General features: G+C 36.1%; 1 protein-coding gene across 2 annotated transcripts in view; it reads right to left on the reverse strand.

Moving 5' to 3' along the window:
• cdk5rap1 (CDK5 regulatory subunit associated protein 1) overlaps positions 1-16,829 on the reverse strand; it is a 250,271-nt gene that overhangs the window by 222,295 nt on the left and 11,147 nt on the right. Inside the window, exons 2-4 of one of the 2 annotated variants that reach the window (XM_077202895.1) lie at positions 5,454-5,557; positions 5,269-5,303; positions 5,077-5,177 (exon numbers count right to left, since the gene is read on the reverse strand). The exons of the other annotated variant lie outside the window; for it this stretch is intronic. Of the exons in view, the coding sequence (XP_077059010.1) occupies positions 5,077-5,177; positions 5,269-5,303; positions 5,454-5,557 (240 nt within the window). The remainder of the gene's footprint in view (positions 1-5,076; positions 5,178-5,268; positions 5,304-5,453; positions 5,558-16,829) is intronic. 2 annotated transcript variants of the gene reach the window in all.

A 16,829-nucleotide genomic window follows, 5' to 3' on the forward strand; every position in this document is an offset into this window, starting at 1 on the left:
CTTTATTTGTGATAAATACTGTAATAGGATTGCAGATAGGGATGTTAACCGATGACCGTTTGACCGATGGTTGACCGTATCAACGTTAACCGATCAAAGTCGTCGGTAGTCGGTTAAAAAAAAGTGATCTCTAAATTAGGCTATTATAGACAGTGGGCAGTGTGTGTGTGAGCGGGAGGCAGAGCAGCAGAGAGATGCGACAGTTGCGAAATTGCAGGCGTGGCTAGAAATGGCTGTTACTTCAAATAGCGTAGCATATTTTAAACTAATTGGTTAACCGGTTTCAACCAGCTAATAAGGCTCGGTGGTCGGTCAAGAAAATTTTTAGTTTTTGCCGTTCCTAATTGCAGATTCAAGAAGTTGCCATCTAAAGTATGTTTATTTGAAAGATTTTATTTTAATTTATTTATAATTTATTAAATATTGATTAAAATAAATATAAAGTATATATATATATATATATATATATATATATATATATATACACACACACACATACACACAGGTGCTGGTCATATAATTAGAATATCATCAAAAAGTTGATTTATTTTAGTAATTCCATTCAAAAAGTGAAATTTGGATATTATATTCATTCATTACACACAGACTGACATATTTCAAATGTTTATTTCATATAATTGTTATGATTAAAACTAACAACTAATGAAAATCCCAAATTCAGTATCTCCGAAAATTAGAATATTACTTAAGACCAATACAAAAAAAGGATTTTTAGAAATGTTGGCCAACTGAAAAGCATGAACATGAAAAGTATGAGCATGTACAGCACTCAATACTTAGTTGGGGCTCATTTTGCCTGAATTACTGCAGCAATGCGGCGTGGCATGGAGTCAATCAGTCTTTGGCACTGCTCAGGTGTTGTGAGAGCCCGGGTTGCTCTGATAGTGGCCTTCAGCTCTTCTGCATTGTTGGGTCTGGCGTATCGCATCTTTCTCTTCACAATACCCCATAGATTTTCTATAGGGTTATGGTCAGGCGAGTTTGCTGGCCAATTAAGAACAGGGTTACCATGGCACTGTGTGCTGGTGCCACGTCCTGTTGGAAAATTAAATCTGCATCTCCATAAAGTTGGTCAGCAGCAGGAAGCATGAAGTGATCTAAAACTTCCTGGTAGACGTCCCAAATATCTTATTTGACCTTGGACCTCAGAAAACTCAGTGGACCAACACCAGCAGATGACATGGCACCCCAAACCATCACTAGCCATGTTTCCATCCTCTTGTCAACCGAATTATCTGAAGTTCGGTAAAAAAAACTCATGCTAATAAAGCTGGTGAAAGTGTGTTTCCATCCAACGGCTTTAAAGCGAAAAAAAACCTGTACGTAATGACAGTCACATGCTGTTTTGCGCTCAAATTGGTATATCGAATATTGATTTGAGACATTTTAAGGTGTTTCCATTCATTTTCGCACTGAATCGAACAACATTCAAGCAAACTTTTGCGAACAAAGTTTTGCTAGACAAAACAGAGCCTAATATTGCTTATGTGCCAGCTGATAGCGACATATGTAAGGGAAAATGTATATGCCAGGCGGTTGTTAGCCTGAAGGGGTTGTATTCGCTAACAACCGCCTCGCTATACATTATCCTGCTTATTACATGGCTACCTACCAAATAAATCAATAATTTGACACAAAATATTAACTTAAAAAGGAGTTTATTGATTTAAAACGAGTAGTGCTTCTGCTAAAGAAAATAGTCTGTTCCGTCTCTGAACTGCGTCCATGGCAACGGTGTGTTATACTTAGCAGCTCCGCAGTCTGTTAACAAGAAATAACACACCGCATTCTACATTAGAATTCAACCAAGCCACGTAGTAACAAGCAAACCTAACATAAGAAAACAACGACTCTATAAACACATTGCTATGATGATGCAGATGCACGTAAATGCCCGACGACAACGGAGGCAGCCTGTGGTGTGGGAACGACAGCGCTCCATCAGTTCTGGGAGATCGTGGTTCAGAGACACTTCACGGAAACCCTTTGGTTGAAGCATTTTTTTGCTTTGTCCACTTACATCTGTCTTTGTTGACATCCGCCATGTGTGCGCAAACAGAGCGGGAATACTGGCCGGAAATGAACTCGTCTTCTTCTATGTTTTGTGGCGTGTTGCAACCATAAAAGGGCCTAAAACTTAATCGCAATTCATTATTTATTCAGCAAATAACGTTTCCATCAGCTTTTATCGCATTTGCCGTATATCGATCAAGATAAAATCCGATGAGACTGAACGCATTTCATTTGAGTCGATATTCATGAAATTTAATCGTATTTTACTGTTTCCATAAGGCATTTTTCATTCGATATCACTTAATTCGGATAAAAAGGTGTGGATGGAAACATGGCTACTGACTGTGGAAACCTTACACTGGACTTCAAGCAATGTGGATTCGGTGCCTCTCCTCTCTTCCTCCAGACTCTGGGACCTTGATTTCCAAAGGAAATGCTACATTTTCTTTCATCAGAGAACATAACTTTGGATCACTCAGCAGCAATCCAGTCCTTTTTGTCTTTAGCCCAGACGAGACGCTTCTGACGCTGTTTCTTGTTCAAGAGTGGCTTGACACAAGGAATGCGACAGCTGAAACCCATGTCTTGCATACGTCTGTGTGTGGTGGTTCTTGAAGCACTGACTCCAGCTACAGTCCACTCTTTGTGAATCTCCCCCACATTTTTGAATGGGTTTTGTTTCACAATCCTCTCCAGGATGCGGTTATCCCTATTGCTTGTACACTTTTTTTCTACCACATCTTTTCCTTCCCTTCACCTCTCTACTAATGTGCTTGGACACAGAGCTCTGTGAACAGCCAGCCTCTTTAGCAATGAACTTTTGTGTCTTGCCCTCTTTGTGCAAGATGTCAATGGTCATTTTTTGGACAGCTGTCAAGTCAGCAGTCTTCCCCATGATTGTGTGGCCTACAGAACTAGACTGAGAGACCATTTAAAGGCCTTTGTGGTGTTTTGAGTTAATTAGCTGATTAGAGTGTGGCACCAGGTGTCTTCAGTTTTGAACCTTTTCTGAGATACTGATTTTGGGGTTTTCATTAGTTGTCAGTTATAATCATCAAAATTAAAAGGAATGAACATTTGAAATATATCAGTCTGTGTGTAATGAATGAATATAATATAATAACAAATTTCACTTTTTGAAAGGAATTACTGAAATAAATCAACTTTTTGATGATATTCTAATTATATGACCAGCACCTGTATGTATATGTATATATATATATATATATATATATATATATATATATATATATATATATATATATATATATATATATATATATATATGTGTGTGTGTGTGTTTGTGTATGTATATATTTATATATAAGGCCTATATAAATATTGGCTTTATATCGGCCACCCTGCTCTCTAAGGCAGGGGTTTTCAAAGTTTTTGTGTGTGTGGACCACTATTTGTAATCAAGAATTTTCGCGGACCACCTCATAATAAAATATGTCTACACACAGTCCTACCTGAATTAGTCCGCACCTCTAAATAGGCTTAATAACACTAAAACTATAACTGGTCATCACATCAGTACAACAGGCTTGTTAAAAGAAAGTTTACTGCACGCAATGGCTGCCACATATTTAATTTATTTACTCAAGCGCCCAAGGACATAATCAGGTTCATTTGAACAACAGGCTTATTTCCATAGCAATGGAGTATGAAATCTATACAGTAATATTAGAACACTTGGATATAGTCAACATTTCAAAACGGGATTTAGGGGATTATTAATCTTCAGAGTTTTTCAAAGTCCTTAAAAAGTAGGCTTGAGTTTGTCCACTTAACAGCACATCCGCAAAACATTTCAAAAACGCGAGATCAAGAAACTAACTGGAAATTAAAATAATAACAGGCCTTATTTATTCCAAACATTTCGTTTCATATAAACTGCATATAAAGGCTATGCGTGTGATGTGATAATGAGAACATATTTGCCTCTGCCCTATACACATGTAATGAAAACACATTAGGCCTGAGCAAAGCGTGAGCAGCGCGGGTATTTTTTCCGGTGTGCATGTTAATCAATGAGTGCATTCACACCGAGAGGAGGAGCAGCGCGTGAGCAGCAGTGAAACGGGGTTTCGGTGCAGTCTATTTTTTGCTCAATTAAAGTGAAAGCACAATTTTGTTGGACAAAATAAATATGATTTCACCCAAAAAGTGCCCAAAATGCACAGAATTTGCATGCCTGGTGTGTTTTAACAAGAACTGGAGGAGGCTATGTCAGAAAATATATATTTTTTATTATTTCCCAATCGCTTCCCTGCACTTGCTCCACTTGCCCGAACTTAGCGCTTGTTTAGCATGGCTGGACATGTGGCAGATGAGAGAAGAACTGTTTGCGAAATAAAACTTGCCATTGATGTACAAGTGATTGCAATAGTGTGTTTTGAGAAATATCTTTATACTGCAAGGCTATATTTATTTTATTTTTATTTGTTATTTATATATTATTTTATTGCCATTACCTGTTTTCATACAGAAGTTTACTTTCCTAAGTAAATATATCACTTTTTTTTTTGTTGAATGTTGAAAGTGAAAATGGTTCTTCCATACCATAACACTGGCATTTAGAAATGTGTGAATTTCCCACACCAGGAGTAATAATTTCTATAGTTCTATTTTATTGTAAAAGATAGAAAATAAATATTTGTGTTTGCTGTAAAGTGGTTGGAAAAAATGAAATTGGAATCGGCTAAAATCGGTATCGGCAGACCAAACTCATGAAAAAATCAGAATCGGCCTAGAAAATTGCAATCGGTGCATCTCTACAATATAGGCCTACATATTTTTTTTACTTAATAGTTTTTTACCTTCATTTTACCAGGAAATTCCCATAAAAAAAATACATTTTATATTTTATTTTGTCTTTCCACGGACCACCTGCAGTACCCCCGTGGACCACAGTTTGGGAATTGGTGCTCTAAGGCATCGGCCAACAAAGAACAATATACTGTAGGTCGACCACTACACTTCACACAGCCTTTTTCTCTGTAGTAGAAGAAAATAAAGAGGAACCATTATAATAGTTACCCAGGACACCTATTTTTAGTGAAGTCTTGTGTTTTTGACACCTCTTCTTTAAGGAAGTTAGATGTTTTAGTCGATTCCAAATGGTTTGCTCTGCCTTTTCTCTGTCAAAACAGAAACCCATTAAACCCTAAATCTGAAAGAAAATTGTACCAATTATATTCATTCTTTGCTTTAAAAAACAGTCTTTCTTACCTTATGGAGCAAGTGACAAGTAGTACCACATCTGCCTGTACAAGAATATCAGATGAACATTAAAGCCTTGATGCATATTCTGCAATTTTAACTGTATCACCCTCTTTACAAAAATTGACCATGGTAATCATAGTTTCAACAGATGTGTTTCCATAGTGAATTTCATTAGGGAATGTTTGCAGTACCTCTGGAAGCTCATGTGTCCGAGAATATCCTGCTTTCTGAAGAATGGACCAAGCAGTTTCAGTGTCGCTGACATTCATCTGACAGCCGTATGTCTCAAAATACACTGTAAGGCATTTCACATGTGTAGCATAAATATGGAATTCTAAATTTATAAATTTATAAATTCTAATAAATATCTAAATTTAGAATTTAGACTTCTAAATTAGTGTAATGTGACAAAATTACACATAATAGCTACTGATTAATGAAACTGATATTTCTTCTGAATCTGTAATGGTCTTTAAAGCTACAATATGTCAATATGTCTTTAAAGCAATTTTTTCACCACTAAGGGTCGCTAACCTCTTACAAAAACAAAGGCATAGGTTGATGACGCACGCATAAGCGGAATTATGGAACTTGTCGTCATGCTGATGGATCTAATAATGTTTATGGATGAGTGAATACATTGATGTTTTTAACATGACTGTGGTATGAAGCAGGTCGCGATTGCTATTGAGAGACAGATATCAGCATCACACGCGAGTCCCGTGGATATAAAGGAATAAAGACATTTCATTCAACCGAACTACCTGCAAGTGCTGAATTACTACTCACACAGGTCAGTTTATTTGACGAATTAAACTTGTGAGGTAACGTTTGAACGTATGTTTGAACAAAACAACAGCGTGAGCTAGACGTTACGCAGTTGTCCTTGTCTGTCGCCATGGTTACTATGGCAGTACAAGCAGAAACCAGGGATAACGCGGATATTATGCATTGACAGGCGACAATGCCCAGGGACGAGCCATTATTTAAAATTGGAATTTCTCTGAAATGAAAAATCAATGGGAACTTTTGGGATATTGTAAGTACACAACTGCAGGAAATATATCACACTGTGCAAATGATTTTTGGATATTTTATCACAAAAAATTTACATATTGTACCTTTAATAAAGTATTACAGTGATAAAGTACATCAAATTAGCCACCTATTAGTTTATCAATAATTCATAGATAATATATTGTAGTCTCTACATTGTTAATATATTAATAGGCTGTATACAAATTGTGAGTTCTTCATTGTCACTGTAATTATTATTGTTTAATCAGCTTGTAGTAAAGGCCAATTTACTACCAATTGTTAATTGGTTATTAGGAGTAAATAGTTCTCTTTAGATGATGTCAAGGAAATTGGGAAAATGTAATTATTTAAGTGCTTTGAACCAACCTTTATTACACTAACCTTTATTAGATACATTAAGCACACCCACGGCACAGACACACGTGTAATGGTTTTAAACTATGTTCTATCCTCTTACACTAACTCTACCCCTAAACCTACCCATCAGAATATGTGTGTGTGTGTGTGTGTGTGTGTGTGTGTGTGTGTGTGTGTGTGTGTGTGTGTGTGTGTGTGTGTGTGTGTGTGTGTGTGTGTGTGTGTGTGTGTGTGTGTGTGTAGGAATAATTGACGATGGGCCGTTGAATTATTAGAAAAATCATGCACATGCGAGGTGGGTTAGGCACAGTCTGTACATCTCTCAACAGTGTTCGGCACCAGTGTCTACTAAAAGCGAAACTATTTTTATCTGCACCTCGCTACTGAGAAATGTCATGTAGCTTTTAAGTTAGTAAACTATTTTACTAATAAAATCGTCAGAGCAGCGCTGACAACACGTTTATGTGCGAGTGTGTGTCCATATTGTATGTGTGTGCGTATCAGTGGGAGAGAGAGCGTGAGAAAGAGATATGTGCTTTTCCATATTAGCTAATAAATGCATAATACATCATCAAATGTAATTTTGTGGCAAACATTTTTTGGAAATAATTAGTAGTTTTTATCCTATTGTTTATTATATTTATTTGCTCGCCCAGTGGCCTTGTGGGGTTTGGTTCTGTAGGCTGTAAAGACCATTGAAATAACTTAAATTATCTGGCGAGGCGATATGGAATAGTCAAGACCTGTCTGGAACTACTTAAGCCTGGGGTCTCAAACTCAACTTACCTGGGGGTGTTGAAGATTTTATTATTTAGAAAACAAGTAATTTTGCTATATATTTGGACACAATTATTTCTTCTGTCTGTGACTTTGGATTTCCTCTGTGTATGTGAAAGACCTTGAATGGAATGTTGTTTGCTGCAGAAAATTCTATTCTGAGAAGTCACATGGTAAAAGACCTTTACCCAAAACTATCTATAAGGGTGTGTTACCTTCTTTGGAAGAAGATGTATGTATATAACTCTGAACCAAAAAATACTTGGGAGCGCGCTGGAAGGCCAGAGGGCCAGTGGGCCGGAGGGCCGGAGGGCCAGAGCGCCGTTCTATGGAACGGAACGGCGTTCGAAAATAAAGTCTAATTATTTCTGGCATCAAAGATCTCTGCAAAGTTATTTTTCAGAACAATTGAAACCACTTCATTTGGCACCCCAGATGGGACTTGGGTTTTGAAGCTGAAGGAACCACGAAAGGCGACACTGGTGACCGACAAAGACAACAGTGGCCACTGTACTTTGAGGTGAGCAAATTTTTGCTTTTGAAAAAAATGTGTTGTCACCAGTGAGCCAGAGTGGTAAGACCCTTTAAAATGCTTCTCCAAATTTAAAGAACTAAAAAATTGAAAAGGGGATCTTCGATTCTAGAAATAAGTGTCTATTGTTGTTGACGATATCAAGTAATGTGTTATAGCGCGGTGGAGCTCCCGTTAGTGTTTGCCTGTGTTTATATAACCTGGTGCAGTTTGTATGAATATTGGTACTGCTGATTTGCCGCTAAAGGTTTTGTCATACGTATGTAAGGATTTGAGATGTTTGCTTGTTAAGTTTAACAAGTGTACTGGTTACGGTTAATCAGTTTTTTTTTATGTTTACTGTTAAGGATAGCAGTTATTGTTTTTTCTTGTCAAGGATGACAAGTGTAATGATAAGAATATCATTAATGATTAAGGCTAATCATTTTCTGCTCGTTAAGGATAACGATACTGATAAGGTTATGAGGTATTTTATCTGTGTTTCTTATTAAGGATAATAAGATAGCATGCGCACAGATAAGTTTAGCTTATGGTTACCGCATTGTTATAGGAATGACAATGGACTGCTCAGGTAAGCTAAATTGAATCGCAGAGGTCTGCGATAGTTTTAAAGTTATTTTATCACTGTGTTGGGGAAGTGTATCAGTGAATCTTATAATGTATTGATTATAAAGACAGTGAGTAAAACTGTGAGTAGAGTATAGCTTGTGTGTGTATGTGGGATCCTGTGTGTCTGCTTGACTGTGCCTGTGGTTAAAAATAGGGGACAAGGAATGTGTGAATGAGCTTGAGGGACAAGTACTGTATAAATGATGGGTAGTAAAATAAAGGAAATAGTAAAAGAAAAGAATTGTTTCAAGATATTAATCTTGCAGATTATTGTAGTATGAAATAAGTTAAAGTATAATATATATATATATATATATACATATATATTAATAAATGGACTGATATATATTAATAGATAAAAATAAATAAGAATGCACATGCTTAACATCTTATATCTGAAGACGTCTAAAATTTTTATCTCATTATCCCTGAAGACAAAGTGAGAAAAAAATGATTCCATTGTAGATAGTTAAGTTTGTGCTAAGGAAAAAATAACTTGTGCAGTGTGCTAAAAGTGAACAAGATTGAGTGACAAACAGTCATAAATAATTTACAGCAATCTTAGAATTGTGGTAATGTGAATTGGAAATGGGTGAGGAAAAGTTGATTAACCATGGAGTTATTTTGAGCACAGCATGCAAATATAGGAGAAAGATTGATGTCTGATTTTATGATAGGGAAAATTATTTAATTGTATTATACTCAGATAGTCAAAAGTTAGATTATTGCTGATATTGCAATGAAGAAATAGCTTGCTTTTTCCTGCAACGAAGAACTTGCTTTACTAAAAACAGAATGGGAGAACTGCTGTTGTCAACCAGTGATTATTATATAGTATAAAAGAACTAGGAAAAAGACGGTTAAAAAGTGGGATTTAGATAATAAAAGCTAATAGCTCAGGAACAAATATTTATAAAGATTAATTTGATCTATGCAGCTCTCTGAGTGTTCAAGTTTCAGATGGCTTCAGTGTCGAATGGAAGAGGTGAAAGGTCAAAGACGACTGCAGAGAGAAGAAGAAGAGAGGGTGAGGGGCTTTCAGCTCCCCTTCTGAAGATGACCACTCTCTGGAAAACTCAGCATGGAGAAAGACTGATTTAATGCTGGAAAAGGTGAAACTTTCACTATTTTACTGGAGACTTTTTCCTGAGGACAAGAGGAAAATCCTGAGATGCAAAGCTGTGGAAAAATCTATCAAAAGCCCAAACTCAGAAGAGGCAGAGAAACAACAGAGCCAATATACAGTCTACTACACCAAGCCTTTGAGTGACAGGCTGACGACACATGCAGAGCGACAGCCATGAATCTTTAACAGACTGATAATCTAAAAACAGTCAAACTGACCGACATCCTTCCCTTACTGGCAACACAGGTGTGGCAACTTCAATGATCGCTCTATAGAGACTAGAGGTGTCCATGGTTAACCAATTAACCGATTAACCAGTAAAAATTGCGTAACCGAGTGAAACATTTTGCTCGGTTAAGTGGCGTCAATGGCGTGCATTGAATTTAGTTGTAATACATTTTTGCACTGCCAGAGCGCTCCCAGACATTTGAATTGTCCACAAGAAGTTCACTTTTCATAATTTTAAGGCCGTAAATAGGCTTTCATTTCTAAAATAGTGTAATGTCTTAATTTTAGTTTGAATAGGTCTTAAATTAAGGAAAGACGAGGTGTATTCACCTTGCTGAGGGGGATGTGATCAAAGCCAGTGATCAAATGTGATCACTTCGCTAACAGTCCACTCCTGGTTTTCAATTCCCGCTCACAGAAAAAAACTAACATGTAAAAAGACCGCTTACAAGTAAACATTTTTTTAATAGTTGGTTGGGATGAGTAGCCTATTTAATTGGAATATCAAATAGGTTGTGCGATTATTTTAAAAAAATCTCCATCTCCATGTTTTCGGTGCTGATGCGATCATGTAATGTAGCCTGGGTTGCGCTGCCAATAACCTAAAAGCTGTCAAAAAGAACAGGCAAAAGTAATGATTATGAATATGTCAAATATAGCAAGGAGACATTTTAATTGTTTCCAGGCTCACTCAGCTGGAAAGATGAAGTTGACAATGCTGATTCGCGATCTTTGCAGTGAACGCGCCAGAGAGGAATGCACTTTTCATACGGATTACATAAGCAGAGAGCAGTCTGTTTTCTTTCGTTTTGAATTGTTGTGTTTAAAAGTAGACATTTCAATATAGATTTATTTATCAGGTCTGTGAGACAACTAGGCTACCTTATAGCCTACGCTGAGTTTCGGAATTCGTTTATGAGATGAACTCCAGTTCACGCGCCGGCGGCTCCGTATTATCTAATGTCTGCTATATTTACTTATTTACAGGTAATTGGTGGATGAAACATTGATTAAAATTAAGATACAATTAATAAAAAACGAAATTCACTTTAAAGAAAGGCTTTGTGCATTCTGTTTGAGGTCTCTGTGAAAGTTTTAGTGCCGCTTCCAGAACTGCCACGTCCAATTGTTTGTTCCATATAAATGCGAACACGAAAAATAAAATAAAATGAATATTTTATGTTCTGGGGAGAACTGACCCTTCTTCATTCGGCAGTAGTACTTTTGGTTTGTGTAGTGTAATTCACAGAATTAGGTAGCCTAAAACAATATTTTGCCACCTAAAAGTTAAAGATGTTTTGTGCAGTTATTAAAGGTGTTAAAAATGAACTACCCCTTTCTCGTGTGTCTGTATCTCGGGGTTGCGGCGCGTAGACTATGGTTAACCGAGTATTAACCGCTAAGGGCCTCGGTTAACAGTTAATGAAAAACTTGAAAACGTGCAGCCCTAATGGAGACTGCTTCAAATTTAGTTAATTATTAGATTAACTTTATTCATTCTGATTATTCACTGGTCTCATAAGCAATTCTTTATATTCTCTGCTAAACTAACCCTCTCTGCTTTTTCAGTATAGGTTCAAGTCCAGCCATATAAAAAAAGAAAGAAAATACACTGAAAGAGACAAGTGGGTGCTCAACTCACTAAATAGTTCAAACTGAGGCTGGATTTGGTATAGTGAGGGCTATTATATGAAACGATTATAGGGCTAAAAGCATGAGAAAAATTATTCTGTAGCAAAGAAAAAGATAGACACAAAATGTCAAAGATTATTATTATTGTTTGCAAAACAATGATACTGGTCACTCCATTTTGTTTTGGTAAGTTTTTAGAGATATAGATTGGAGAAAAAATTATTCCAAAAGTCCAAAATTATGAAATCGCAAAAAATGCTGTCAAAACTGGGATAATGAGATGGAAATGTTGTTGGCCATGGATCCAAGATTATGCAGAGATCTCCAATTTATTTCATAAAGCAGCTCATGAGCAAAAACAAAAAAGAATAGGAAAAATCAGAAAAACAAATGACAAAATGTATTTGAAAAATTACAATTGGCAGGCCTATTATTCTTAAATACTTAAGTCTATTAGAATTTGTAAAAAGAAAAAAAAAGGATTATAACAACGGTGTTAGACTAAACTTTATGATCATTGACACTTCGCAGTAGTGTTTGACATAGTTGTGTTGACCTGATCAGACCTTGTGGCTAAAATTATAGGATGCCACATTTAGAGCACAACCTGCAAGAATGTATGCTGGCCAGTGTGTGTGAGAGAGAAACTGAATGTGAATGAGTGAGAGATGGTGTTTGAAGAAACACTTAGGCAAATCAATTATTTTGCCAATACAGCTGTATTTAAAATTTAACATGTGGACCCACAGGGCAAATTCTGCCCAATATAATTATGACAATGGATGGATTTGGTTAAATTTCCTGGTCAGGACCTGAAGTAACAATATGAAAAAACAAAGAATGAAAAGAGAAAAATAAAAATAGAAAAAACAGTGCCACATTTGCGCAGCGCATAACATATCCGTCTTTCTTTGCAGCATAACACGTCTGCCTTTCTTCTCAGCATATCATGATGGAATTGATCTTTGTCAAAAGTATGAAATATTGTCTTGTAACTTTTGTCAAAGTGGGTTGAGTATTGTCCAAGATGCCTAATAAATAATGTGCTAATAGTGGAACTCAAGACAAAGAGATAACTGAGTTGAATTGACTAATTATAAGAGTACATTTGAAATTTATTGTGAGTAAAATGCAAAAAGTTGCAAATAATGATGAAAAGTCAAATTTATGAAAAACAAATAGGAATATATGGATTAAAGTCCTGCTGTTAATGAAAACAGAAAGGACACCACTCAGCCCACATGACCTTTCTACAGGTAACATCGAGAAGGACAACGGGCCAGATGAGCAGATGATTGAAATCACATGTTGTTTTCACTAACAAAAATAATTAAGCTTTAATTTACAGATAGCAGCAGCTCAATTCCAGGAAGGATTCTGGAACAAGTCTAATAAAAAGAACCAGTAACTGTGCTTTGTAATTTCAGAAGAAGTGATCAACAGAGTGAGTGACATTTGAGTCCATGTCTCTCAACTTAAAATCAACCAACTAACTTCAGCAACCCCCCACAACTGAAGTGAGGGATCAAGGACATGCTGACAATGAAAAAAATAGTCCATTGCAACGAACGACTCAAGAGTCACCCTGGTGAAAGATGTAAAGATGACAAGACTAACAGAATGATCAAATCATGAATGGAAAAAGAAGACAAACTTGACCAGAAACACAGTAATGAGAGGAACTGTGCAAAGAAGAGAGACTCAACAGAGATGAAAACTTCCTCAAACAATTATAGTCAACATCAACCAACTTTCCTATGATTGAATGTTCAGCCCTTGAATAGATTCAGTAGCAATTTAATAATAACCCCACCATAATAAAAATGATTGAAGAGAAAAATATATTAAAGCAACGTAGAAAACAATGATAATGAAAAATTAAGAAAAGAAACTAAAATAATGTTAACAGTTAATGTAAGAAATTGATATAGTACAGTGGGAATTAAGACAATTCATGAAGGAAAAAATTAGAACTAAAAAGAACTTTTAAAATAAATCTTATACTCAGATGAAACTTGTCAATACAAGGGTATACTTAATTAATATAAGGCTACAGTTGAAATTAAAGCAAGTATTAACAAATATTAAATTTTTATTTTAATTGATAATAATACAATTTGATTCAATATGCAATTGATTAGTTAAAATTATATCAAGTAGTGCTCGATAGAAAGTTTATAGACTTAGAGGAAGTTATTGAAATCCAATAACAAACAGGCCCTTGTGAACAATCTAAATGGCACCGGAGGGGGGTCAAAAATAGATATTTGGCATTCACATGAAGGACAGATTGTTGAACTAATGAAGACTTTTGAATATTCTCAATCCAGATGTGCAATGGTATTAAACCAGTGCACAAAGGGGGGAGTAAGGTAGTAAGGTAAACAAATTAAAAGGCGTTTTTGCAAAGTTTTCTCAAATTTGTGGCAAAAACAAAGTTAAGAAAAGAACAACGACAAAAATAGGTCATATATCAGTATAACAGAAGAACTATTAAATCACTTGGTAATGGATTATGTGGACATGATATAGATGGGTAAAAGCAATGAAATCAGCAGAGGCGGACCAGGAACCAGAATTAAATTTCTAACAGAGAAGTAATCCTTGGATTGAAAGTCTATCAGAAATAAAGTCAGATTATATGTCAACTAAACAGAAGTATTGAAGATTGAAAAAAAGTTGCATACGAACACAAGGAAGTTTTAATAATGATTAAGTTATAATGCTAATGGTTTAAATGGTTGATAGAAAAACTTTTAGATTGTTAGATATAAAGAAAAAGAAATGTACATATAAGGAATATGTAAGAGTGCAAAAAGTTGTTCTCTAGAGTTATTTTTCTAATTGTCTAATGAGTTTATTGAATGACTTTTATGAGATAAATGTAACATTGCTCTGAAGCGTTCTTAGTTAGAGTGATTACATGAGACATAATTCGTTTATTCATGATAGTTTATTTAGAAATTAGTAGAAACGAAGAAAATGTATTAAGTTTAGTCTTAAACTGAGGAGCTACAATGAGAATGAGAAGCAACACGTGAGATTAAAAAAAGTCAAAATGGTATTTATTGTTTAAATTTGGTAATAAAATAGACAGTAATTGAAATGTATTGCAATTTATTAGATAGGTGTAAAGTGTTCTGTTCACTAAAATTGACTGACTAAAAGATGGATTCATTGAATTTAAGAATTGATATTCTTTCATAGAAAGCGATAAAAATGATAGAGCCACCCAGCCATATTTTGAATTAATAGTCATATGGATCAAGTAGAACAAAATTGCATAATAAATCAATTAGACTACTATAATAAGCAGAAGATTTATTATAATGCTTTGTCTGCATTAGGAGAAAAACAATTATGTGAAAAAAGTATAATGACTTATGTTTGGTGATCAGTGTTGTCTTTTTACTAAATAATATTTCGCAGGAGGAATATTTAGCGATTACGATTGAGTCAAGAAAAACTTAAGAGCAGAAGTTAAGGAAAACGTAATAAAAATAATTTTGGAAAATTAAGGTTTGCTCAATTAGGGATATTTTTTGGAGATGCAATATTGAAAGTGGGTTATTATTCTGTTGTGTAGTTTGTATATTAAGATCCCTAGATGGAAAACCACGGTTAAACGAATGGAAATGCGGAAAAAAGATAATGAAAACTAAATTGAGAGGGGACCAAATTGATATTTACAAACCCTGGATGTTGATTCCAGTAAATGAGGAATTGAGGACGAAGATGATGATTGATGAGCCAGACCCTAGAGGATATCTACACCGCAAGAAAACTTTCAATAGTATAACTTTTATTATTTAGAAAAACAAGTAATTTTGCTGTGTATTTGGACACAATTATTTCTTCTGTCTGTGACTTTGGATTTCCTCTGTGTATGTGAAAGACCTAGAATGGAATGTTTGCTGCAGAAAATTCTATTCTGAGAAGTCACATGGTAAAAGACCTTTACCCAAAACTATCTATAGGGTGTGTTACCTTCTTTGGAAGAAGATGTATGTATATAACTCTGAACCAAAAAATACTTGGGAGCGCGCTGGAAGGCCAGAGGGCCAGAGCGCTAGAGCGCCGTTCTATGGAACGTAACTGCGTTCAAAAATAAAGTCTAATTATTTCTGGCATCAAAGATCTCTGCAAAGTTATTTTTCAGAACAATTGAAACCACTTCAGGGGCCGCTGGAGGTAGAGTCTGGGTCAGGCTGGGCCGCATCAAGTATTCCACAAAAAAAGTGTTTCAAGTATTCCAAAAAAAGGAGGACAACTGATCCAATCTTCTCAATCTTTATTATTAACAGTTCTTCAACATGAATGTTTCTTTTGAACATGAACTGTTCCTCTGAATTTGAAGATTCCTTTCTGAACATGAACGGTTCTTCGTGAACTGTCATTCTGAACATGATCCGTTCTTCAGAACATAGGCTTCTCTTGCGTACTCATTGCTGCCAGAAACCTGGCAGCGCTTCCTCTCGCATCGCATCGCATTTGGCTTGAGGGAGGAAATAGTTGAAACCCTCAGTATGGCTTGAAGATGCTCATCAGTAAGTCTGGACCTGTACTTTGACTTATTGAAGTTCATGGTGGAGAAGAGCTTTTCACATAGATATGTGCTCCCAAAAAGGCACATGGTCCGCTTGAACATCCTGGAGAGCTGAGGGAAGGTGGGTGGCAATTCTCTCAAAAATTGTCCGAGCTTGTCTGCGTTTCCACTCACCTCCCTGAACTTGCCTTTGAGTTCAGAATTGCACTGCTGGTAAATGAGATACATTTGAAGTACAGGAGGAGTATCTTGCGCATCAAAGGAGGTCAGCAAAAATTTGAAAAGTGGCTTTGTGTGTCTTGAAGTCTGCAAACCTACAATCAAATTCTTCCTGCAGCTTCATAATGGCACCGGCATACTTCTCACCACTGAATGGTGTGCCCACATTCATGAGTGCCTTGCATGCTAGGAAATTGCAGAGGTTTGTCTGAGAGAGCTGGGCTTTTCATAACACAAGTTTTGTGAAGAATGCCCTCGCATTGTCATAGGCAGCACTGAAAAACTGCCCCTGGTCTTGTAACTTCTTGTTCAGTACATTCAGCTCCTGTGTGAAGTCAACAAGAAAAGCCAAGTCCATGAGCCATTTGGGATCACTTAACACAGAAACAGCCATCCTTCTCCATGAAGGCTTTCACTTCTGCTCTCAACTCAAAAAACCTCTTCAAGACGTTTCCCCTCTGAGCCAACGTACCTCGGTGAAGTAGAGCACATCCTCATATTCT

This window comes from Siphateles boraxobius, unplaced genomic scaffold (assembly GCF_051911475.1).
Source record: "Siphateles boraxobius isolate OS27281-9 unplaced genomic scaffold, OSU_SipBor_1 5, whole genome shotgun sequence".
Taxonomy (NCBI): Eukaryota; Metazoa; Chordata; class Actinopteri; order Cypriniformes; family Leuciscidae; genus Siphateles; species Siphateles boraxobius.